The sequence below is a fragment of the Oryctolagus cuniculus genome, chromosome 12 (genome assembly GCF_051225735.1).
Source record: "Oryctolagus cuniculus isolate XC-2025 breed Fujian yellow rabbit chromosome 12, ASM5122573v1, whole genome shotgun sequence".
Taxonomy (NCBI): domain Eukaryota; kingdom Metazoa; phylum Chordata; class Mammalia; order Lagomorpha; family Leporidae; genus Oryctolagus; species Oryctolagus cuniculus.
Window position 1 is genome coordinate 113,007,669 of NC_142878.1, and position 26,542 is coordinate 113,034,210.

The 26,542-nt window shown below is 38.5% G+C and overlaps 1 protein-coding gene and 1 pseudogene across 12 annotated transcripts in view; both read left to right on the forward strand.

The window, feature by feature from the left end:
* The window catches only part of LOC138844769 (uncharacterized), a 30,094-nt gene extending 17,604 nt beyond the window's left edge, over nucleotides 1-12,490 (forward strand). For 2 of the 12 annotated variants that reach the window (XR_016217680.1, XR_016217689.1), the window contains exons 4-5: nucleotides 1,524-3,564; nucleotides 10,297-12,490. Coding sequence is in view for 2 of the 12 variants with exons in the window: in XM_089309567.1 (XP_089165693.1) it covers nucleotides 1,524-3,481 (1,958 nt within the window). In the remaining 10 variants the exon portion in view is untranslated. Of the gene's footprint in view, nucleotides 1-1,523; nucleotides 5,742-10,296 lie in introns of those variants that run through there. The other 10 variants (XM_089309567.1, XM_089309566.1, XR_016217684.1 and 7 more) reach the window with 9 other exon arrangements.
* The window catches only part of LOC127485933 (CLIP-associating protein 2-like), a 99,462-nt pseudogene that overhangs the window by 32,844 nt on the left and 40,076 nt on the right, over nucleotides 1-26,542 (forward strand).

Below are 26,542 nucleotides of genomic sequence, written 5' to 3' on the forward strand. Positions count from 1 at the left end.
CCTTTCTCTTTCTCTGTGCCTTTCAAATAAAATAAGAAAAAAGTAGGTTGTTAAAAACATTTGAGGAGAGAGCCTGTGGTTGGCAACCTTCTGTTTCATTCTCTCTGTGTGTCTCATTCTCCATCTCTCTGACTCTCAAGTATGTAAATAAATAAGGGAATGCTAAGAGATGGTCAGAAGTAAGCCTCTGTGCTGTGACATCAGAGGTCCTGAAGTAAGCAGGAACTTGTATAGAAACAGAAAAATAAGTGATCCTAAACTCACCAAGAAAGTCTTGAGATTCTGAATCCCAAGGTCAAGTAACCTCATGGTTTTATGTTGATTGTCTCAAATATGTAGTTTGAAGTATGAATTCTGTCTCAAAGAAAAAAGATAAGAAAGGAATAGGAAATTAAGATTTCTCTGAATATAAGAGACAGTTGATCAAAAGCCTCCAGAAACACAAATTATCACATATGAGTGTTAATAGAAAAACCTGAGGGGAGATAACCAAGACTAGTGATTTCAGAATGAGCTAGAAAATGTATTTCAAAGAAGGCAAACACACTCTGGGTTGCAAAAATAAATTGTTTCAGCTGTTAGAGAGTGTATACCCAAGGTGGTATATTGCAATGTTTCTGTACCTGTTGTAGTTCTGAGATGCTGAAGATGTTAGATTTCCTTATGAATATGGGGAAGCTATCATAGAGTGCAGATAAAAGCAGAGTTTCTCATTTGTAAAATCCACAAATGTTCCCCTGGAAAGACTGATCATGAGACAACTATAGGTTCAAATCTTGGTCCTTACATGTGATACTGTTTAGAGTACAGACACATTTCACTCTTCTGCACCTGCAAGAAAATGATCCAGTAAAGTGTTCCTATATTTATGTTTGAAATATCAGAGAGCACACAACATAAACTTTTTAATAAAAATTAACTAAAGAAGAAGGAAAGGGAAAAACATGTTTCTTAGGCAATGGGGGAATATACTTACTAAATATTTATCCATTCTTTAAAATCTTATAGTTGTCTCATCATTGTTAAGGGTAGAATGACAATGAGAAGAGAAAGATCATTTATAAGCTCATTTCCCCAATGCCTGCAACAGTGAGATCTGACTAGTCTGAAGCCAAAAGGCTGGAACTTCATCTAGTCTAACCTGATTTATCACAGGTCCCAAGCACATGATTCATTATTTGCTGCCTTCTCATTTATATATGCAAGAGCTTTAATGGAATCAGTGTAGCCAGGGCTCAAACTGGCACTATTTTGAGATACAGGCACCCTAAGCAGTGAATTAACAAATCTAACCAGGAAAGCCATTTGCCATACTTGAATAAAATTAAAGTACTAAACGATTGTACAGAGAAATCTATTGGTACAACCTAATATATCAATGTCTTAAGGGAAAAAAACAAGCATAATGAGTGTCAATAAGTGTCTTCTACTGATTATGTTACAATCTTCATTCCCCTTACATCAGTATTCCAGAAGAAAGTAATTATATGTGATTCAATGATTTTTTTTTTGTCTCATTTCAGTTGCCATGAAGAGTGATGACATTATTAGGACCAACCAGGAAATTCAAGAAAAAAATTTTAAGCAGAATGTTATTACAAATAATAAGACATCAACTCCCAGAAGAGTTGAATTAAATAAAAGACTTAATTTAAATTCAAGTCATGTTTCAAAGCTGATTAACAAAAAAAGAAATTATTCATCAATGAAACCTGAGGAATACAACGTGTGTCACAATGTGTATCCCAATGGTGGGGCTGATGAGCTGCAAGCTAGAGAGAAACTTGATGCCGCTAAGGTACCTGGGAACTCTGCCCAGTGCTATGAGCTTCTTAGTGAGTATCACAAGATTCAGACTGTGAAGCCTTCATTTGAACATAGTGGACAAGGGAAAGACTTCAAAAGGAAGAAGATATTCTTTAGATTTGGAACGGTCCATATGGGAGACTCCTGTAATAAGTCAACTGTCACTGTTGGAAAGACAACTCAAATAGAAAAAACTCTTCATAAAAATACTAACCTCAGTAAGCATCAACAAATCAACACAAGAGAGGAACTCTATGAAGATATGGGATATGTGGAACCTCTTCTTTACAAATCAGATCTTTTAATAAATCAGAGACAACATATACAGAAAAAACCCTATGCATGTAAGCCTCGTGGAAAATCCTTCAGGTCTAAGTCCTGCCATACCATCATTCACAGTACTTCCTTACAGGAAAACTCGCAAGAGTGTAATGAATGTGGAAAAGCCATATACTCGAAGGTAGATGATATTAGACATCAGGAAATTCATACAGAGGACAAACCTAATGAATGTAAAGACTGTGGGAAAGCCTTTGGCAAGAAGTCACATCTTGTAATGCATCGGAGAATTCACACAGGGGAGAAACCTTATGAATGTAATGACTGTGGAAAAGCCTATGGCAAGAAATCACATCTCACAGTCCATCAAAGAATTCATACAGGGGAGAAATCTTATGAGTGCAATGGCTGTGGAAAAGCCTTTGGACGAAAGGCACAACTCATAATGCATCAGAGAATTCACACAGGAGAGAAACCTTATGAGTGCAATGGCTGTGGAAAAGCCTTCAGCAGTAAGTCACAACTCAAAATCCATCAGAGAATTCACACAGGGGAGAAACCTTATGAATGTAATGACTGTGGAAAAGCCTTTGGCATGAAGTCACATCTCATCATCCATCAGAGAATTCACACAGGGGAGAAACCTTATGAATGTCATGACTGTGGGAAAGCCTTTGGCTACAAGTCACAGCTCAATATCCATCATAGAATTCACACAGGGGAGAAACCTTATGAATGTAATGACTGTGGAAAAGCCTTCAACAGTAAGTCACAACTCAAAGTCCATCAGAGAATTCACACAGGGGAGAAACCTTATGAATGTAATGAATGTGGAAAAGCCTTAAGCAGTAAGACACAACTCAAAATCCATGAGAGAATTCACACAGGGGAGAAACCTTATGAATGTAATGGCTGTGGAAAAGCCTTCAGCAGTAAGCCACAACTCAAAATCCATCAGAGAATTCACACAGGGGAGAAACCTTATGAATGTAATGACTGTGGCAAAGCATTCAGCTCTAAGTCACAAGTCAAAGTCCATCAGAGAATTCACACAGGGGAAAAACCTTATGAATGTAATGAATGTGGAAAAGCTTTTGGCAAGAAGTCACATGTCATAATGCATCACAGAATTCACACAGGGGAGAAACCTTATGAATGTAATGACTGTGGAAAAGCCTATGGCAAGAAATCACATCTCACAGTCCATCAAAGAATTCATACAGGGGAGAAACCTTATGAATGTAATGAGTGTGGAAAAGCATTTGTCCAAATGTCAGACCTGAAGAAACATCAGAGAATTCACACAGGAGAGAAACCTTATGAGTGCAATGATTGTGGGAAAACCTTTGGCCAGAAGTCACAACTCATAGTGCACCAGAGAATTCACACAGAATAACCTCATGAATGTTATGACTACAGAAAAGCTTTTTGCTGTAAATCACAACTCATAACACCTGAAAGCTTCTTTAATAAGGCTGGGTGAGTGTTGACAAATTCAGTTTCTTTTTGTTTGATAGGTCTTTACTTCACATTCAACATAAAGGAGTACTTTGCAGGGTATAGTATTCTCAGTGGACTGATTTTTTTTTTCTCTTAAGACTCACGCTATGTCTCTCCATTCTCTCATATATCATAAAGATTCTAATGAGAAGTCGCCTGTGAATCTAGTTGGAAATCCTTTGAAATTTAACTGACATTTCTGTATTGCACATTTTGGAATTTTTTGTTTTACTGTTAAAAGTTTGCAGTATCTTCTGGCAGCCTAGAAAGGCTTCTCATGAACCTGAGCTGGTGAATCAAGGGAACATAAGGTTACATTTCCTACATGACACTGCAGCCATCCATAACTGAACAAGGAGGATGATCCCTATATTTTCTTTGCAGACAGCCCATCTTCCTGGAAAGCAGATAGGATACAGCAGAACTCATGGGAAATTCTAACTTTTTTATTAATGTGTGGTTTAGTAAGTTCATATTTGGAATTAAATGTGCTATGAATGAATGCATTCAAATATAGAAAGAACATTTTGTATTTTCACTGACTTTACTTCTATATAGTTTTGATAATTATACTGTGGTTTGAAAACTCACACCAGATTATTGCTGATAATTATTCAGAGAAATGCTTGTTTGATGGATAGAACTGGGAATGCGTGGAGACTGTACTGCAGATCCTTCAGTAAGTCTCCATATATATTTTTTTTTTGGACAGGCAGAGCAGATAGTGAGAGAGAGAGACAGAGAGAAAGGTCTTCCTTTTGCCATTGGTTCACCCTCCAATGGCCACCACAGCTGGCGTGCTGTGGCCAGTGCACCGCGCTGATGCAAAGGGAGGAGCCAGGTGCTTCTCCTGGTCTCCCATGGGTGCAGGGCCCAAGCACTTGGGCCATCTTCCATCTGAGACTGAATCTATTTTGTGCTATGGTAGTAGCTAGAAAGTGTGATAACAGCCCTGGGAGTGAAAGAATTTATGAGTTAATGGTTATCATGTGAATAAGTGTCAAGATAAAGGTCCACAAAGAATAAAGAACAGGGAATACATCTATAATTTTTACTGATATAAAATTATGCTTTTCAAAATTAATTTTATTTAAAGGAAAAGAGACAGAGAATCTTCCAGCTGCTGATATACTCCCCAGTGACTGCAATGGCCAGGGCTGAGCCAAGCCAGAAACAGAAACCAGGAGCTTCATCCATGTCTCCTATGTGTATTCATGGGCCCAGACACATGAACTTTGCTCGGTTTTGTTCTCAGAGATATCAACAAGGAGCTGGATCAGAAATGGAACAGCTAGGACATGAACTAGCACCCATCTGGGATGCTGGCATCCTAGCTGGTGCCTTTAGCACAGTGACAGCCCCTAAAATTATGCTTCTATACAAAAATGACTTTTCATGCTTTCAAACTTTTAATTCTATTCTTTTAGTCACTTCCACATGGGTATGGGACAATGGATGTATGTATTAATCATATTTATGACTATTATCTAGAACAGTGGTTATAAAAGTCAAAGTTTTTATTGTTTTATATAAGTATGTATGCCTAAATGTGGCACTTAAACCATGTGAAGTAAACATTTAAGTGGCATTAAATACATCATACGGCTTTGCAACAATCACCAGCATCCCTCTAAAGAATTATTTTTATGTTTTTCATTACATGCCCTACAAATAACTGCTCTACTTTTTTGTATGAATTGATCTATGCTACAGCCTCATATATGTCAAGTAATAACATATTTGTTTTCTTTTTTTTTATTTATTTTTTTAACTTTTATTTAATGAATATAAATTTCTAAAGTACGACTTATGGATTACAATGGCTTCCCCCCATACTGTCCCTCCCACCCACAACCCTCCCCTTTCCCACTCCCTCTCCCCTTCCATTCACATCAAGATTCATTTTCGATTATCTTAATATACAGATCAGCTTAGTATACATTAAGTAAGGATTTCAACAGTTTGCTCCCACACAGAAACATAAAGTGAAAAATAATAGATGATTTTTTTAAATGATGATGAAATCAGAGCAGACCTATTTTCATGTTTAATCCCAGTGAGAGTCAAGTTGGGAATTGATAATTTCTTTTTTTTTTTTTTTAACAGAATATCAGTTTAGTATGCATTAAGTAAAGATTTCAACAGTTTGCACCCCCATAGAAACACAAAGTGAAATATATTGTTTGAGTACTCGTTATAGCATTAAATCTCAATGCACAGCACATTAAGGACAGAGATCCTACATGAGGAGTAAGTGCACAGTGACTCCTGTTGTTGACTTTACAAATTGACACTCCTGTCTATGGCATCAGTAATTTCCCTATGCTCCAGTCATGAGTTTCCAAGGCTATGGAAGCCCTCTGAGTTCTCCGACTCTTATCTTGTTTAGACAAGGTCATAGTCAAAGTGGAGGTTCTCTCCTCCCTTCAGAGAAAGGTACCTCCTTCTTTGAAGACCTGTTCTTTACACTGGGATCTCACTCACAGAGATCTTTTGCCAGAGTGTCTTGGCTTTCCATGCCTGAAATATTCTCATGGGCTTTTCAGCCAGATCCGAATGCCTTTAGGGCTGATTCTGAGGCCAGAGTGCTATTTAGGACATCCGCCATTCTATGAGTCTGCTGAGTATCTCACTTCCCATGTTGGATCACTCTCCCCTTTATTTATTCTATCGGTTAGTGTTAGCAGGTACTAGACTTGTTTATGTGCTCCCTTTGACTCTTAGTCCTTTCATTATGATCAATTGTGAACTGAAATTGATCACTTGGAATAGTGAGATGGCATTGGTACATGCCACTTTGATGGGATTGAATTGGAATCCCCTGGTATGTTTCTAACACTACCATTTGGAGCAGGTCAGCTTGAGCATGTCCCAAATTATACATCTCTTCCCTCTCTTATTCCCACTCTTATGTTTAACAGGGATCACATTTCAGTTAATTTTCAACACTTAAGAATAACTGTGTATTAATTACAGAATTAAACCAGTCATATTAAGTAGAACAGACAAAAAAACTACTAAGAGGGATAATGTATTAAGTTGTTCATTAACAGTCAGGGCTATGCTGATCAAGTCACCGTTTCCCATAGTGACCATTTCACTTCAGGAGGTTTCCTTTTTGGTGTTCAGTCAGTTGTCACCGATCAGGGAGAACATATGGTATTTGTCCCTTTGGGACTGGCTTATTTCACTCAGCATGATGTGTTCCAACTTGTTTTCTACCTTGTTTGCTACCTTGTTTTTTCACTGTTGGAGCTCTCTCTCCCTAAGTCATCAACTGTTCTCTATGAGACAGGTATCTGGAATGTCAGGCTCTTATCACTCACAGATTCACTATCTTTCATAATCTGCACAGGATTCTGAGAGGGGGGTATCTTTCCCATGTCTGAGTGCTTAAGAGCAGCACAGTATGCCAACTCTAGCCAAAGGAAAGACACGCACAGCACTGCTGCCATAACAAAGCAAATTCCTAGCACCTCCGCTGTTGATGGCATTTTGAGGAGGTTTCCCTGTGTTAGACAAACAGATAGTGGTGTATCAGATCATATGTATGTCCAGTGTTTAGTGGGGGACTTCCTTGATTCATTAGGTCAAGACCATATGCCCACATGGTGTCTTTGGAGTGTCTCCTCTCCCAAGTGAGGGAAGATGACTTTCTCTGAAGGGAGTATTTGGTATTTATTCCCATTGCATTGATTTTGGCTCATTTATTTTTTGTTAATGAATTAATTCATCTAATATTATGTGTCAAATTACCTCCAAATTCTGCATTCTTTTCATAAAGACAAGAAACCCATGTCTGTTTTGTTCCTGGGACCTCAACATCTGAGATAGGATCCAGCCTATATTAAGCAACAATAGCTCATCTCATCATGTTAAATATTTATCAAACAATCACGGAAAAGACAACATCTTCATTCAAATCTGTTTTCTTTTTTTCATTTTTTAAAGATTTTATTTATTTTGAAAGGTAGAATTGCAGAGAGAGAGAGGGACAGATATAAAGGGCTTCCAATTGCTGATTCACTCATGAAACAGCTGCAATGATTGGGGTTAGGCTAATCTGAAAATAGGAGCAAGGAGCTTCTTCCCAGTCTCCCAGGCAGGTACAGGGGACCAAGCATTTGGGACATCTGCTTTCCCAGGCACATCATCAGGTAGCTGGCTGCGACTTGGTCCAGAGGCAATATTGGATGCCAGTGCTTCAGGTTTTAACATGTTCATGTACATTTTTCCTTGCAAGCTCTGGGAAGGCTGCTAATGCCATTTTATTATTAGCTACACTTTCCTGATTCCAACTTTAAGATGCGTAGTAAATGGGGGATGTGTACATTGTGTGCATGCACATGTGTGTGTGTATTATTTCTCTCACCATTTACAAAATTCAGTGAAATACACACATACTGTCTTGAATTTACTCTTGGGGAAATGGGTTTTATTTGAGAAAAGAGAAACTCAAAAATAACTTTTTTTGATGGGAAAAATAGAGAAGGTAGCAGGCCTTCTGTATCTAATCTTCAGAAATTATGAAAAAGGCTTTTTTACTGATTGGAAAGGGAGAGTGACATAAAGAGGAGGGGAAAAAGGGCCATCTATAGCCTGGTTCACTCCTCAAATACCCACAACATCCATGGTTTGCTCACATTGAAGTCAAGAGTTAGAAATTGCATATGGTATTCTGATGGGGGTGTCAGGAAACCGAGTACTTGGATCATCACTGGAAACCTTCTAGGTTAATTACTAAGAAGTTGGATTACAAGCACTGGGTATTTTATTTTATTCTCCCTAAGTACCAATTATTGTAAATGATCTTTGCCCCAACCAATCACACCCTGTTGCAAGGCAGTTTCCAAAGCCATCCAATCACAGCCTGTTGCCAGCCCGGCTACACTGTCATGTGGTTTTTGAAGCCATCCAATCACAGCCTGTTGTCAGTCAGGCTCAGTTATCATGTGGTTTCTGTAGCCATCCAGTCACACCCTGTTGTCAGGCAGTTTCTGTTGCCAGCAGCCATCTTGGCATGGCCTTCTAATTTCACCACAGCTTGTTTATTTGTTCTTTGCTAAAGATAATGTTTTGGGGAAGGAAGCAAATATTTTACCAACAAATTCCATTGGGATCCCCTACATATTCAGCCATATGACTCCTCACATTCCTACCTTCTGAAGATAGAAACCCTAACATCTGTTAGGGGGAGCTGGGCAATGATCACTCTGGATTCTTCATGCTGAAAAGGGGTTTCTTTGGGAAGGGATGTTAAGACAGGCTTTCAGCAGGAGGTGTCTTCTCAGCAGGAGGTGGCTTTTCCAGAGGAATGCAGTGCCAGCTTGCAGAAACTGCTTCCATTGGATGTTTCATGTTCATGGCCACCTAGAATTTTTCTAAGTCTGAAGAAAATGAATCTAACAAGCAGTGTAAACTCACAGGATCTAAAGCTGAGGACAGAGTCATTATTTGAGGCCCTAAGAAAAGTGTCTAAATCATGAGCAAGTTTTTTCATTGAGAGGCTAATACAAACTGACAGAAAGAGCTTGAAAACAATCAGGTAGGCTTTCAGACCTTATCAATTATGAGGCTCAGACCTATCTATATCTCTTTACATGTGGTACATCATAAAGGGGGTACCCTGTTGACTTCCATTACCTAGCTGGCTGGGGAGGAGAGCTGGCTCAAGGAGAAAGTAGGCAGCTTTCTAAAAGGAAAACATTTTTAGTTAATATACAGTTCTGCCTGCAATGTTGTTGACCTTACTTGACCATCCCCCCAACAGCAGTTGTTACTTTGGATGCTGGGCTGAGTGGAGGGCTTTTCAGCTTCAAGAGACTAAGGCCTGTGGCTCTGACCTGGAGCCCTTCGACTCCAGGGCAGGTCAGTTTCCAGTGACCCAACTCTTGGCTGGCATAGCTGCCAGGGCTTTTCATAAGCTGACTTCTGAAGCCCTGGCTTTCCACATCAAAAACCAATGTAGTGGACTGGCCTGTTGGGTCTCTTTGATGGGAAATTACTGTGTAAAGCAGCCATTAATTGGCCTGCCACTTATCTTTATATTGCTTGTGCAGCCTAGCTTCCTCTTGGGTTTTGTTAACACAGACCAAATTGAATCATTGATACAAAATGATTACTCAAATGCTTTAAAATAAGCACATATTTAAACAACGCATAGCTCTTAGTTAAAAAAAAATCAACTGTTTTTAAACAATTAGAACTTAACAGAGACATTAAGAGAACACAATAGATTACTTCAACAGAACACAAAATATATTTTTGTTCATCCAAAGAATCACAAATAAAACTTAAAATAGCACATGGAATTATGGGCGGCGCCGTGGCTCACTAGGCTAATCCTCTGCCTAGCGGTGCCGGCACACCGGGTTCTAGTCCCGGTCGGGGCGCCGGATTCTGTCCCTGTTGCCCCGGGTGCTTGGGTCCCTGCACCCAGATGGGAGACCGGGAGGAAGCACCTGGCTCTTGGCTTCAGATTGGTGCACTGCTGGTTGTAGCAGCCATAAGGGGAGTGAACCAACAGAAGGAAGACCTTTCTCTCTCTCACTGTCTAACTCTGGCTGTCAAAAAATAAATAAATAAACAAATAAATAATAGATTTTAACACTATTTCAGAATACATACTAACACTATTTAAGAATATATAATAATATATACAATGCAAAAACCACATTGGTTTAACAGTTCTTTTTTTTTTTTTTTTTTCAGAGTTAGACAGTGAGAGAGACAGAGAGAAAGGTCTTCCTTTTCCATTGGATCACCCCCCAAATGGTCACTACGTGCTGATCCGAAGCCAGGAGCCAAGTGCTTCCCAGTTCATAAACACCACACTTCATTAGGTCTTAACCTCCTGTTATTGCTCCCCATCAGAGTCAGGTTTTTCTGCTTGGCTGAGAGCTGGCTCAGCCCTGAGCTGGTGCAGCTGTTACGTATGTCCAAAATGGTGCCTGTTGTATTGTTTTCTCCACTTTTGTAAGGTGAGTAGAGAGAGAGAATATTGTCCATACGGGTCCATTTATTTATTTATTTCTCTCCTCTAGTTAGCCTGGTGAACTTTTCCCCATGGGGCTTCAACCCTCATTCTCTCTAGGCACTTCCTGCTGCTTTTCCTCCAGTCTCTTGAGCTACTGCCTCACCTCCCTTTCTGTGCTGGTGCATAGACTTGGTGACTGGGGACCCAAGCCATTGGCATCTGTGCCCTCCATGTAGGTCCACCATGTCCCACTAGTTCTGGAAGTTTCCTCTGCTGTTTTTCCTCTAACTCTTCCCTGAGACTACAGTATCTCCACTTTTATTAAACTATCTTTTCTCAGACTATCAGTGTGCTCCCTCCCTAATCCACCATCTTGGAGCACTCCCCCAATAAACATTTTTAACACAGGTTTCCAACAAAGCGAATGAATGAAAACATCACACATTTTGATGAAAAAACTAACATATTAATGAAACTTATGTAATCAAGCAAGACAAAAAAGTAACCACATAGAGACCCAAAGTGGTCAGACTATAGATTCATGTAACTGTTAACATTGCTGGTTTGCTCCTTAATTGTTGTGTCTCATGGCTTATAGATTTTCCTGTGACTGCTAGCATTTATAACACTCTGTTGGGCTATGTTTTAAGGAAAGCCAAGATATTTACCTTTCCTTCCTACCGAATTCCTCCCAAATTATCGGAATTTCTGATTTTCATGACAATGTAATTATTTTTAAAACTATTAAAACAACATGTTCTGTTAATAATAAAATATAATTTAAAATATTGATATGTCTAAAACTATACAGAAAACACTTGATTTCAAGGCCTTCCAGCCTTTCAGTGAGTAAATAAAAATGATCACTTCATAACAGCTCTTATACTTCTTAATAGCTTTTAAAAAATCTAAGAGTTTCTTGCTTCGGCTTCCTCTGTTAAAGCAGTTTCTAATTCTGAGATCAAACTAAAAGAAATCATCTTTTCCTACTTTCTTTGGAGGTCCAACTTAATATGACTAGAGTTACATTTTTTCACATTTTTTTTTTCCTGGTATAAACTTGATTGGTTGTACTGTTGTTAGTCTGTTGTGTTTTTTATTTGGAGCTTCAGGCAGGTCACCTGTCAGCTTTCTACAAACTCCCAATTCAAAGGCAGACAATTCTGGCTTGATGTTTTGACATGATGGCGCCTGCCTACTCAACTGAGTAAGTTAATTTGAGAAACTGACTGGGGAATAGTCTATGTTATGTCATAATTTTTTTCTGTAGCATGCACTGCTGTTATGTCCTTGGGATGCAAGGTTCCACACCACATTTTGTACTCTGCACCTCACACTTAGGTACTTCTAGAAGTGGAGGCACACATACCTTGTACAGTGAGAATACCAGAAATGGCAGAATGTTGAGAAGCTGAACATCAGAAGATGAAGGTATCAAGTCCCCACAATTTATGCCCTTACCCCTTTATCTGCTTGTCTCAAATTGCAATGAATATCCTGATAACCAACAGGTCCACTGGCTTGGCTTGCTGTCCAACACCCTGTTTTTTAATGACTTGTTTCCAGGTGACTTTTGTCTATAAACATATATATGGGGGGCAGCGCTGTAGCAGAACAGGTAAAGCTGCCTTCTGCAGTGCCAGCATCCCATATGGGCAACAGTCCGTGTCCTGGAAGCTCCACTTCCAATCCAGCTCTCTGCTATGGCCTGGGACAGCAGTAGAAGATGCACCAAGTCCTTGGGCTCCTGCACCTGCATGGGAAACACAGAAGAAGTTCCTGGTTCCTGGCTTTGGATCAGCTCAGCTCTGGCCATTACTGCCAAATGGGGAGTGAACCCACTGATGGAAGACCTCTCTCTGTCTCTCTGCCTCTCCTTCTCTGTGTGTAACTCTGACTTTCAAATAAATAAATAAATCTTTAAAAATACATATGGAACTGTGTGGTACTCTAAACAAGACCGTGGATGCTGCTCTTGGTAAGATATAGCTCTATGTGAAGGTGGGGGTATTGTGGCTGCATGTGCAAATATACAGATGTCTCTTGTTCATGTCATAGTGCCACTGTGTGTTGTAGAGAGGTAAAACACAAGCAGCTTCAAGTTGTTCTGTGACCTATTGGAATCTGTATCTTCTTGTCCTGTGCCCCAACCCTACACAAACAATACAATTAAAAGGTGGTAACTATTTCTGATGTTTTGTATTCTCATACCTGAGGGTAAAATCTATATACAGAACATCCAGTAAGGTGATAAAAATATTTTCAATCACTATTAGAGGTAATGATTTAACCTGAAAACATTGATACAAAATTAAAAAAAAAAAACTCACTTAGAATCTTACGTGTTTAACTTCTCTAGCCAAGGTGGTTATATATTCTACGGCCCTTCAACTGAATTCTATCAAATCAAAGTATTATCTGTATAGTGGTCAATTTTCACTCTATGCTTTTAATAACATTTCATCACTTCATCCCACATATGAATAAGTGTTCACAAGATTTAAAGACAGGCTACCTGGCTACAACAGACTGGATCATCCAAGCTCTTTCTTCCAATGATTTATAATGATTTTCAATTTTTTTTCCTGGATACCATTTAAAATCCATTTTATTTTTCAAGAAATTTTAAAAGTATGGGTAACATAATAATAGTATCAAAACCCTGCTGAGGACATAACGACATTATAGGTATGTGCATATAAAAACTTTGTAAACCAAAATCTAAACTTACAGCTAAACAGATGTCTTTGGTTTGCTCTCTCTTAAAGGGGAGAAGTAAAAAAGATACATTTCCCTTTGCCACATTCCATAATTACCAAATCTCTCACATAGCCCCCACTCAGCAAAACACAGCCAAAATTAGCCAATTTTCCTGTTCCTAGATATAGATTGAAGGAGTAGCAGTAATAGATTATAACCATGCTACATCTTCCTTTTTCTTTTCACAATCTGAATATCAAAAAAGGTAAATGCTGTCCTTGTTACTAACTAGAGGGTTCATTTCAAGGGAAACAAATCACTTATTTAATTCCAAATGCTGTTACTTAAAAATTTCAAATACTGTCCCTGTTAAAGCCAGCTATAGGTATAAAGTAATCTGGCTCACTCGAGTCCACACGACCAAAGCATTGGATTTGTAACTGCAGAATAATTGTATATGCTATAATCCCAATCAGCTGCTTATCACCTGTTTGGAGTCCAATACATAGCTGGCCCTCTACTTTGTTCCTGTTGTTTGTTCTCCTATTACCTCCCCTTTCTCCTTGTTGTTTTTTAAAGATCCATTATTTCTTTTGGATGTAGAGTAACAGACAGAAAGGTCTTCCGTCTGCTGTCTCAGTCCCCGAATGGCCACAATACCCAGAACTGAGCCAATCCAAATCTGGGAGCCAACAGTTTCTTCTGGGTCTCCAAAGTTGTTTCAGGGACCCAATCACTTGAGACATCTACTGCTTTCCCAGGCCATAGCAGAGAGCTGATTCAGAAGAGGAGCAGCTGAGACATGCACAGGCATCCATATGGAATGCCGGGACCACAGGCTTAGCTCCCTACAACACAGCAGTGGCCCACTCTGCTTTCTCCTTTTTACAAAGCTTCTTACTAACTTACAAATGAAAAAGAACACTGATAGAACTAAAGAGCTAATCATTTTTAGAACTACAGAACTCCCCCAAATGCTAGCTTATTTAATAAACCTATTGCCTTATCTCAGTTCCCATTTGTGAGATTTCCTGTCTAGCAGCAAACAATGTGTGTCTAATTATAACTAGAAACATGAATAATTTGATTCTAGTCCCAACTCACTCCCGGCTTAGACACTGATTCCAGTTTCCTGCTAATGTGCACCCTGTGAGGTAGTAATTGAATTCCTGCCACTCACATGGGAGATCTGGATTGATTACTGAGCTCCTGGAAGCTGCAGTGCTAATTTCAGGCATTTGAGAAGTGCATGAAATGATAGGAGCTCACTCCATCTACCTCTTAACAAAGAAATAAATAATAGTAATCAGAAAATTTACCAATATTCAATTTCTCAATCAATACACCCAAAAAATTGTTACATGTTGAAAAAATGCAATAGAGATTATTTAAGGCAGTATTTTTTACAAAATTTATTTATTTATTTGAAAGTTTGTATGATGGGGGAGAGATAGAGAGATTTTTTTGTCCACTGACTCTCCTTCATATGCCCACAATAATCAAGGCTGGGCCAGGCTGAAGCCAGTAGCTGGGAGCTCCTTCCTGTTTTCCCTCAGGAGTGGCAGTGACCCAACCAATTGGGCTATCATCTGCTACCTTCTCAGGTGCATGCATAGGGAGTTGGATCAGAAGTGGACTGACAGGAGTCAATCTCACAGAGGAATTGGATGCTGGCTTTGCTGCATCATTATTCTAATTCCAAAAAAGAAATTTCAGAACTACATACATAGGAGACAGCATCATGGCACAGCAAGTTAAGCTGCCACTTGTGGCACTGGCATCCCATATCAGAAAGCCAGTTAGGCAGTTAGGGTGCAGTCTGGTGTGCTTCTTGTGCTTCTAATCCAGCTTGCTGCTAATGCATCTGGGAAGGTAGAAGAAGGTTGTTCAAGTGCTTATGCCTATGCCACCCACTAGCTCTTGGCTATATATATATATATATATATATGAATAGAAGAGCTCTCTTACTCTGTCTCTTTCTTTCATTCTGTTTTTCAAATAAAAAAGATTTTTAAAAAAAATATACTATATTTTATATATATATATATATATACAAAACTTTAAAAAACACTTTATTGTATGACTGATATAAAAATAGGTGTGCACAACTTACTGTGTTTGGTGATAAGTATGCACCTGTGACGTTGTTACCAGCATCAAACCCATAATCATACCCATCGTTTTTCAAAATTTACTCCACTCTCTTTACTATTTTTATTATTGTTTTGTTGTTTCCTTTTCTAAGAACACATAAGATCTTTGAGTGGAATTTGCACTTTTATATTTGATGATTGTTTATATCTCTTGTCTCTATTGTTGAAGAACAATTTTTTTTTCTTCATGCTATTTGTTGAACTCTACTTGGTTTAGGGTTAATCTTATGAGTATAAAGTAAACTGAAAATAGAATCTTTGTAAATATTACAAGTTGGAATAGTAGAGGAATAAGGAAGAAATTGTGTGGGCATGGCAGGAGGGAGGTTAGTGTCGGAAGTACCACTAGGTTCTTAAATCTGTATATAGGAAATACATCAAATTTGTGTACCTTAAATAAATAAATATATATATATGATACATATATATATATCAATTCTCTTAGCAAATTTAGTTATTTAATACATTCTTTGCTATGGTTTAGGTATTAGTTTGTGTGTCTCCCAAGGGGCCATGTGTTAAAACCTTCACAAATACTTGACTTTATTATGGCATTTAGGAGGTGGATTTTATGGTGTTTAAGAGGTAGGCATAGGGGAAACTGTTTAGGTCTCTGGAGACATGCTTTGAAAAGGAGTTCTGATGAGAAGGTTGGTTATAACAGCCTGAGTTTGGCCTAGCCACTCTTTCATTGCTTTGTAGTTGTTATGTGATAGTTCCTATATGCTCTGCCATCCTCTAGCCTCACAAGATGGTTGAAGCAATGGGGCCTGTCCAAACATAGACTGTGAAAATCTGAAATCATGAGCCCAAATAAAGCTCCTTGCATTATAAGAAGCTTGAAATAGGTATTTTCTTTTAGTAATGAAAGGCTAACTATTACAGTATTTTAGTTTTGGGCACTATGCTGCATAGTAGATCTCCAATTGCCAGGAGTCCCTTGTATGTTTTATATGATCATCTCTATACACAAATATCTTCTCCCATTCTGTAAGTTATCCTTTCATTTTTTTGATTGATTCCTTTTCCATGCAGGAGCTTTTTAGTTTGATTTAATGCCATTTGCTTCATTTTGCTTTGCTGCCTGTGCTTTTGTTTTCCTATCTGAATTCCATTTCCAAGAACAATGTCAAAGAATATTTCTCTGATATTTTCTTCTAGGAGTTTCATGGTTTTGGGGCTCTTGATTAACACTTTAATCCATTTTAAGTTTATTTTTGTGTGATGAAATGTAAAGTATGTTTTCTTTCTTTTGCAAATAAATGCACACTATTGCCAACACAATATATGGAAAAAATTATCCTTTATCCATTGTGTATTCCTGGTGCCCATGTCCAAAATCAGTTGGCTATCATTGCAAGAGTTTATTTCTTGGGTTTTATTGTGTTCCACAGCTCCAGTGTCTATGGTAAGTACCATACTTTTTTATTACTATACTTTTGTAATCAGAAAGTGTGAAGCCTCCACCTTTCTTCCTTCAGGAGATTGCTTTGGGGGTTGGTGCTGTGGTGTAGCTGGTAAAGCCACCATCTGCAGTGCTGGCATCTCATATGGGTAGCAGTTTGAGTCTTGGCTGCTCCACTTCCACTTCAGTTCTCTGCTATGGCCTGGGAAAGCAGCAGAAGACAGCCCAAGTCCTTGGGCCCCTGCACTGATGTGGGAGACCTGGAGGAATCTCCTGGCTCCTGGTTTCAGATGGACACAGCTTATCTCTTGCATCCAATTGGGGAGTGAACCCAATTGTGGATGGAAGACCTCTCTCTTTCTCTCTCTCCCTCTCTCTCTCTCTCTCTCTCTCTGCCTCTCCTTCTCTCTCTGTGTAACTCTGACTTTCAAATAAATAAATAAATCAGAATATATCAGAAAGATATAAGACTACTAAGATCAGAATGGACAAATAATTGGACAGGGATTCCCAATATTATAAGATTATCAGTTTTCTCAGAAAGAGTCTATTATGGGATATAGTACCCATTATATCCCAATAAATTGTACTTTAATGAAAATGCTTAAGTGTCCTAATAATACTTCAAAATTTTAAAACCTAAAATCCATAACCTGCAGAATACTCAGAACTCTTAAAAGAGAAACTTAGTACTGATTCATAATCATCCTACCAATGTATGACATCATCTAGAACTACAGGAGTTGCAATAGTAACTTGCCAGAGCAGGAAAGGACAAGAAAAATCAAATCACTTGCTGAATAACCTGTCAAGGGTACAGTAGGAGTTGTTTCCCCATGACTCATGGAGCTGTTTACACCGTGGTACTTTCATGTTAAAAGTGAAAGATTAAAGATAGAGATTATCAAATTGTAGTGGATAGATGGTAGGGCCAGTGGTAATTTTTTAGGTCGTTGGGAGAGCACCATTAGAAGATGGTTTTCAAGAGAGGTTTGATTACCTGAGTTCAGGTTCTGCCTAGCTATTGTTTCTCCCCTTCCTGGAGCACCATATGATCATGTCTCCACACCAATGAGCAACATCCATCCAAGATGAAGGATGAGGACACTGGATCCTGTTACCTCAAACTGTGAGCTGAAACAAACCTTTTCTTTCCCAAAGAAACTCCTCTCAGATATTGTAGTTAAAGTAATGAAACATGGAATAATGCATACCTTTAATTATTTGGATTTACTTCTAAAACAGAATTAAACGCCATAGAGAAAAAAATCTCATTTACCTGAGAGAAACAAGTATAAATAGATGGATAATGTTGGGGCTGATACCATGGCATAGTGGGATAATTCTCCACCTGCAGTGCCAGCATCCCATATTGGTGCCAATACATGTTCCGGCTGCTCCACTTCCAATGTAGTTCTCTGCTATTGCCTGAGGAAGCAGTGGAAGGTGGCCCAAGTGTCTGGGAGCCTGAACTCATGTGGGAGATCTGAAAGAAACTCCTGGCTCCTGGATTCAGATGTCCAGCTCCAGCCATTGCAGCCAATTGGAGAATGAAACTGTGGATGGAAGAACTTTCTCTCTGTCTTTCCCTCTCTCTCTGTCTGTAACTCTACCTCTCAGATAAATAAATAAACTTTTTTAAAAATAAAGATAATATGACATTTTAGATAAGTTAAAAACAACTTTTAAACAAAATATATTGGAATAATTGGCTATATTTGGAAAAAAAAATTGTCGGTGGTTCTTCCAGGGATCCTCCCACCAAGTTTTAGGCAATTTCAAAAAGGGAAAATCCAAGTGACTAACAAAGGAAGTGCCTGGCATTTCTAATAGTTAAGGAAATACACATTAAAATAATTTGGCACATTTGATTCATGAAATTAGAAAGATTGGAATATGACTAAGTTGTATGTATGGTGGTTAAAATTGAAAAATCCTGACAAACATCTTGGCAGTATCTAGTTACATTGCTGATGTGGATAGTTAAGACTTAATAATTCTATCATTTGACAGGTTTTAGAAACCTGCTGTGATGATTAATCATATATGTGAACATCATGGATCATAGAGTATTCAGATTAAACATTATTTCTTGGTGTGTCTGTAAAGTGGTTTTTGGATGAGATTAGACTTTGAATCAGTGGAATAAAGTAAATTTAACAGTTAATGTAAGTGAATTAAAAAGATGTTTAAATTTAATGTGAATTAAGGCAAGATAATCAAGCTAGAAATCAGTATTTTTTATTCCACAATAAACAATAGTTACTAGCTACTGTTTACAACAAATAGGATTCTATTCAAGTCAGTCCCATTTTCATTATCTTTTCAAACTTTGTTAGCCTTTTCCTATTAGAATGTTTCATCAGAAGTACCATAAATTTTGTTTATTCTATGATTTTTTAATCATAAAGCAGTGAGCACTAGATGTTACACAGATGAGATGCTATTCAGATGACAGCTATAGCTTGCAATTAATTGCAAATTAATTGCACAACTTCTAAAGTAACATCTGCAATTCATGACAATTTATTCTAATTGTAAGTAATTATAGAAAAATCTAGTGTGTAGAAAGATGCTAAAATTTCTAAATGAGAAATCTCCAGAAAAACTATAATTAAAAATTGCTATTAATTGGTGGAGGTGGATTCGTTCTGAGAGGAGGAGTGTGGCGGGGCAAGAGGTGCAGAGTCACAACACAGACTCCAGGAGCTGGGTGAAAGAAGGCCAGAGGCAAGCAGCCTGTTTATTTCAGTTTCTACAGCAGCTTATATAGCCAAGGCAGCCAAGCTGGTCAAGGGGTGGTCTATGCCCTACCAATCACACCCTGTTGCCAGGCAGTTTCTGAAACCATACAATCATAGCCTGTTGCCAGGCAGGCTCTGTTTCATGTGGTTCCCAAAACCATCCAATCACAGCCTGTTGCCAGGCAGTTTCTGTTGCCAGTGGCCACCTTGGCATGGCCTTCTCATTCCACCACAATTAATTCTGCAGGTTTATACCTCAAATTCCATGGAATATTTTTGTTGTGTTTCTTTCTTTTGCAAAAATAGATACCTAACACTTTTTCAATTTTTATTAATATAAAGCGAACAGATTTCATATAATTCATAGGTACAGTTATCAGAAGATATCATAGTTTCTTCCCCTTCCACATTCTCCCTGAATTCCCTTCCTTCTTTTTCTTTAGATTTTGCAAAAACTTTTTTAAATCCACTCTGTAGTCACAGGCCTAACACTAAAATATCAATCTAATCACAAGATACCCATTTCATTCTTATACAATTTTTTGTATTCTGTATTAACTAGCACAAATCAGAAAAACGTCTGTCATTTGGGGACTGGATGATTTCACTAAGCATAATGTTTTCCAGCTGCATCCATTTTGTTGCAAAACACAAGATTCCACTCCTTTTTTATGGTTGAGTAGTATTGAACTGTCTGTACATGCCACATTTTTATCCACTCATCAATTGATGAACATCTAGGTTGATTTCATATCTTGGCTATCATGTATTGAGCTGTAATAAACACAGGGATACAACTTGTTCACATGAGGATTTCTTTTTCTTTGAATGAATTCCAAGGAGTGAGATTGCTAGGACAAATGGTAGATCTGTTTTCATATTTCTGAGGAATATCCATATTGTCTTCCATAATGTTTGTACTAGTTTTCATTCCAAACATTGGTATATTATGGTACCTTCTTATCCACAACATCATCAGAATTTATTATTTTTCTTTATTTTGGATGACAGTTCTTCTAACTGGGGTGAGCTGAAACCCCATTGTCATTCTTATTGAATTTCCAGGTGGCTAGTGATCCTGAGCATTTTTTCATTTGACTACTGGCAATTTTTTATATCATGCTTAGAAAAATGCCTGTTTACATCTTTAGCCCATTTCTTAACTGGATTGTTCTGTTCTCATTGAGTTTCTTGAGCCCATTATAGGACTTGGTTGCTAGTCATTTAGCAGTTGTGTACCCTGAAAATATTTTCTCCCATTCTGTCAGTTGCCTTTTCACTTTGTAAAGTGATTCCTTCACAGTGCAGAAGCTTTTGGCTTGATATATCTCATTTGTCTATTTTTTGCCTTTACTGCCTGTGCTGCTGGGCTCTGTTCCAAGAACTCTGCCTATACCTTTGTCTTGCAGAGTTTCCCAAATGTTTCCCTCTCATATTTCATTGGTGTTATGTCATAGATTTAGATCCTGTATCCATTGTGAGTTGATTTTTATATAAGGTGTAATGTAGTCATCTTGTTTCATTCTTTTGTATGTGTGGATCCACTTTTCTCAACACCATTTGTTGAGGAGTGTTGCAGTTGATTTCTCAACAATGTTGCAGGGGATTCATTTCTGAGAGGAGGAGCATGGTGGGGGCAAGAGGCGCAGAGTCACCACACAGATCCTGGGAGTTGGGTAAATGTGGACTTGAGGCAAGCAGCCTGCAGACTCATTTATTTCAGTTAGTACAACAGCTTATATAGCCAAGACCAGCCAATCCAGTCAAGGGGTGGTCTATGCCCCAACCAATCACAGCCTGTTGCCAGGCAGGCTCCATTGCCAGGTGGGACTCAAAGCCGTTCCCAAGTAACTGATGCTCACTTGCCAGTGGCCATCTTGGCATGGCCTTCTCATTCCACCACAGAGGAGATTGTTCAGTCTCCAGAGACTGGTTTTAGCTCAGTAGTCAAAGATTAGTTGAGTTAGCTGCATAAATTAATTTCTCAAGTTTCTATTCTATTCAATTGGTCTACATGTCTGTTTTGTTGCTATCACCAGGAAATTTTAATTATAACTGCCACATAGCACATCTTGAAATCTGAAATTATTACCCTTCAGATTTAATTTTGTTGTTTAAAATTGCTTTAGCTACTTGGAGTCTCTTGTGCTTCATATGAATATAAACACTTTTTCTACATCTTTAGAGAATGTCCTTGGTATTTTGATAGGGATCACATTAAATCTCTAAACTGTATTGGGTAGTATGGACCTTTTTTTTATTTTTTTTAATTTTTATTAATTCTTCCAATCCATAGACATGGAAGAGTTTTATTTTTCTAATTTTTTCTCTTCTATTTTTAAAAATCCTTTCTAATTTTCATTTTAGAAATCTTATACATAATTGGGTAACTTTATTTCAATGCATTTAAATTTTTGTAGTTATTGTCAATGGGATTGATCTTACAAGTTCTATCTCAGCCATGGCATTGTGTATACAAGCAAATTGTGCATAGAAGGAACATTCTTCAACCCATTCAAGGCAATAGTTGATAATCCTAGACAGCATCATATTAAATGGGAAAAGTTGCAAGCATTTCCACTAAGATTTGGGACCTGTCAGGATGCCCACATTCATCATTGCTAATCTTGGAGCTTTAACCAGAGCCATTAGGCAAGAAAAAGAAATTATAGGGATACAAGTTGGAAAAGAGGAAGTCAAGTTTTCCTTGTTTGCAGGTGGCATGATCCTATATATATGAGAACCAAATAACTCTAGTAATAGACAATACTTGAACTCATAAGAGAGTTTGGGAAAGTTACTAAATGCCTAACTTTAAGCCTGAGTTATAGCCACTGAGTTAACCTTTTGGTCAAAAGGATACCATTTCACAGAGATTAACATAAATAAACCATACAATGAGTATCTCCACATATGCTGAACAACAAATGCAACAACCGAGGAAACAAGAATAAGGAAGACAACATGACACTCCCAAAACAACATGACACTTCAATACAGAATTTTGAAGATGAAGAGACAGAATAAATACAAGAAATGGAACTCAGCAAACTGATGATAAGAATATTTAGAAGTAATGAAAACAAACACACAAACTACTGAAATCCATGCAGCACATGAAAAGAAATCTCATGAAAATGAAATCTTAAGGAGGAATAAAAACGAAATGAGTATTCAATAAAACAAAAATTTCAGATATTGAAGAGAAATCTAAATGAAATGTAGAAATCAATAGAACAAATAAAAAATTCAGTTGAGAGCCTTAAAAACAGTATCACTGAGGCAGAAGAGAGAATATCAGACTTGGAAGACAGAGCACAGGAAAGCATGCAGTCAAACCAAAGAAAAGAAGAGGAAATTAGAAATCTAAAACATTATTAGGAATCTACAGGATACTATTAAAACCCAACATTCGGGTTCTAGGAGTTCCTGAAGAGAGAGAGAAAGGATTAGAAGGCCTTTTTAGTGAGATACTAGCAGAAAACTTCCTGGGATTGGAGAAAGAAAGAGACATCCAAGTACAGGAAGCACACAGAACTAGCAATAAACATGACCAGAAAGGTCCTTGCCATGACACTTTGTAATAAAAGTCACCACAGTGAAACATAAAGAATCTAAAATGTTCAAGAGAGAAATGCCAGGTTACTCTCAGAGGATCTCCAATTAGACTCACAGCAGACTTCTCATCAGAAACCCTACAGGCTAGGAGGGAATGGCGAGATATGGCCCAGGTACTAAGAGAGAAAAACTGCCAGCCTAGAATATTATATCCAGAAAGCTCTCATTTGTGGATCAAAGGTGAAATAAAGACCTTTCATAGCAAACAGAAATTGAAAGAATTTGTCAGCACTCATCCAGCCCTGCATAAGTAGCTTAAAGTTGTGTTACACACAGAAACACAGTCATCAATATGAAAGAAGGTGAAGGAAGACAATCTCTCAGTAGAAGAACACAGGAAGTTCCAAGTATATATTAGAAACTATCTTTGGTAAAATGGCAGGACAAAGTTACTACTTATCAATAGTCACATTGAATGTTAATGGCCTGAATTCTCCTGTTAAAAGACACATACTGGCTGAATGGATTAAAAAACAGAACCCATCTATTTGCTGCTCACAAGAAACACATCCTTCCAACAAAGCTTCATGCAGACTGAAAGTGAAAGGTTGGAAAAGATATTCCATGCCAACAAAAACCATCAAAGAGCTGGCATAGCCATCTTAATATGAAACAAAATAAACAATAACACTAAAATGGTTAAGAGAAACAAAGAGGGGCACTATATAATGATTAAGGGATCAGTTCAACAGGAAGTTGTAACTATTATAAACATAAATTCACCTAATTATAGGTCACTGGGCTATTTAAAATATATGTTAAGTGACTTAAAGGGAGACTTAGAATCCAAAACAAGAGTATTGTAGTGTATTGTATTGTATCAATACTCCACTTTCATCAATGGACAAATAAACCAGACAGAAAATCAACCAGGAAACAGCAGATTTAATTGACATTATAGCCCAAATGGATCTAACAGATATCTACAGAACTCTCAATCCTATACTTAAAGAATTTACATTCTTCTCAGCAGTGCTTGGAACCTACTCTCGGATTGACCACATACTAAGCCATAAAGCAAGTCTCAATAACTTCAAAAGAATCAAAAATATGCCATGCATATTCTTAGAACACAATGGAACAAAGCTGGAAATTAGCAACTCAGGAATCCGTAGAGCATATGCAAACACATGGAGACTAAACAGCATGCTCCTGAATGAACAGTGGGTCATAGAAGAAATCAAGAGAGATCAAAAACTTTCCGGAAGCAAATGAAGATAACACAACATATCAAAACGTATGGGATACAGAAAAGTAGTGTTAAGAGGAAAGTTTATAGCAATAGGTGCCTACATCAAGAATTTGGAAAGGCAACTAATAAATGAGCTAGCAATGCATCTCAAGGATCTAGAAAATCTACAGTAAACCAAACCCAAAACTAGTTGGAGAAGAGAAATAATTAAAATTAGAGAAGAAATAAACAGAAATGAATCCAAAAAATCATTACAAAAGCTCAGCAAAATGAACAGCTGGTTTTTTGAAAAAAAAAAAAAAAAAAACAAAGTTGAAACACCATTGGCCCAACTAACCAAAAAAGGGAGAGAGAAAACCTAAATCAATAAAATCAGAGTTGAAAAGGGCAATGTAGCAATAGACACCACAGAAATAAAAAGAGTCATCTGAAATTACGACAAAGAGTTGTATGGCAACAAACTGGGAAATCTCTCAGAAATGGACAGATTCTGGAAACATACAACCTACCTAAACTGAACCATAAAGACATAGAAAATCTAAACTCCTCTTTGGATCCCAGGCAAGGCGCCTGTTTTGTTCTAGCAATCTGCTGGATGATCAGCCTTTCCGACAGATCAGACATATTGCGGGACTGGGACTCAATCTTTGGCTAGCTCCCTGAGAAAGAGACTGGCTGGTGCTCCAGGCAGACTGAGAAGCCCATGAAGCCACTGGGCTGGGGCGAGGCAGGTCCAAGATGAAAGCCTGAACATTCCAGCCTGGGGCACAGCCCCCGATCTTCAGCAAAAAGCCTGAGAAGACCGCAAGCTCTAGAGCAGGGGCAAGGTTCAGTTAGGGCTAGGGACAGGAAGAATGCACACGGCACTGCACACCAATACACGCAGAGCTTGGGACAGCACTGACCTGAGGCCCCCAACCGACTGCAGGGCAGATTGCTGGCTGCAGGGTGAGGATCGGCCCTTGGTCAGGGTGGCCAGGCCTGGCCCCACTCGGCTAACGTCTGCCATTCGCACATGGAGCCAGCAGGACCCCAGATGCCCCAATCAGCTGGCTCTCTAGGAGCCCGCCCGGTGCGCCAAACAGGCCACAAGTCCTAGCTAGAGGCAGTGGCCGGCCTCAGGAACACGCCTGTGGGTGAAACCGAGCCTCAGAAACATAGTTTTTGGGAAGCTCGAGGCTTGCACATGTGCTGTTGAGGCTTCCTGGCAAGAGGGGGTTGAAGGGCGGGGTCCTCTCCCAGGGACTGCTGGTGTGATCCACTCCTGACCGGAACCGTGGCCGTTCAGGGGATGAGCTGGTAGCTGGGGTAGGGGCTGTCACATCAGGCCCTCTGAACGGCACGGGCTGTTTCATATTCCCCGCAAGACCAGAGTGTGGGCACTCATGCATTCATGGGCTCCTCCCGGGATCGCCCCCTCTGCAGTTTGTAATTCACCCATACAGTGTGTGAAGTTTTCATACTGGAAAGCCCAGTGGTAAATGCATACAGTGTTAAGTCAAGCTTTGCCTTTCTTTGGCATGAAGACCCCATGGTGTACTCTGATGATGTCAGCTGGTATGACACTGCGAGGTAATTTCATCTTTTTAGGTAACTTCTGGCGAAACACTGTTATCCAGCAACATTCGTTTCCTGTTTTCTTTGATTTTGTTCTTGCTACATATTAAGATTTGTATTCATCAACCAATTAATGAATATTCAAAGTATAATGAATGTAGCTGTGTTCAAATTGAGACACTAACCCTATTGCTATTATAACTTAAGGTACAACAGAAATTTCAAGTATGATTTATTTAACCAGTGTTTGAATAATGGAAATGTATTATTTATTAACCACTGTGTAGTGAAAGAGAATTCAGTTAATCTTTTTCTGGAAAAAAATTGTTGCAAGTGTGTTCTGATGCACACTGCAAATTCATTATGCCAGTTTCATGCACACTGCATTTTTCAAGTAGTCCATATGTATGCACGTCTTCATATTTGAAGGCACAATGCCTCTTTGGTGTTCCTAGGCTTACGACAACCATTCCTTTAAATTTGCATTGAAACCTAATCTTGGATAATTCCTGAGGGGGCGGAGCCAAGATGGCGGAATAGTAAGGTGGCGCACCGATAGTCAGGGAAAATTTAGTTTAATAAAAGGGGAGTTACGGTAGCCTCAGAAAAAAG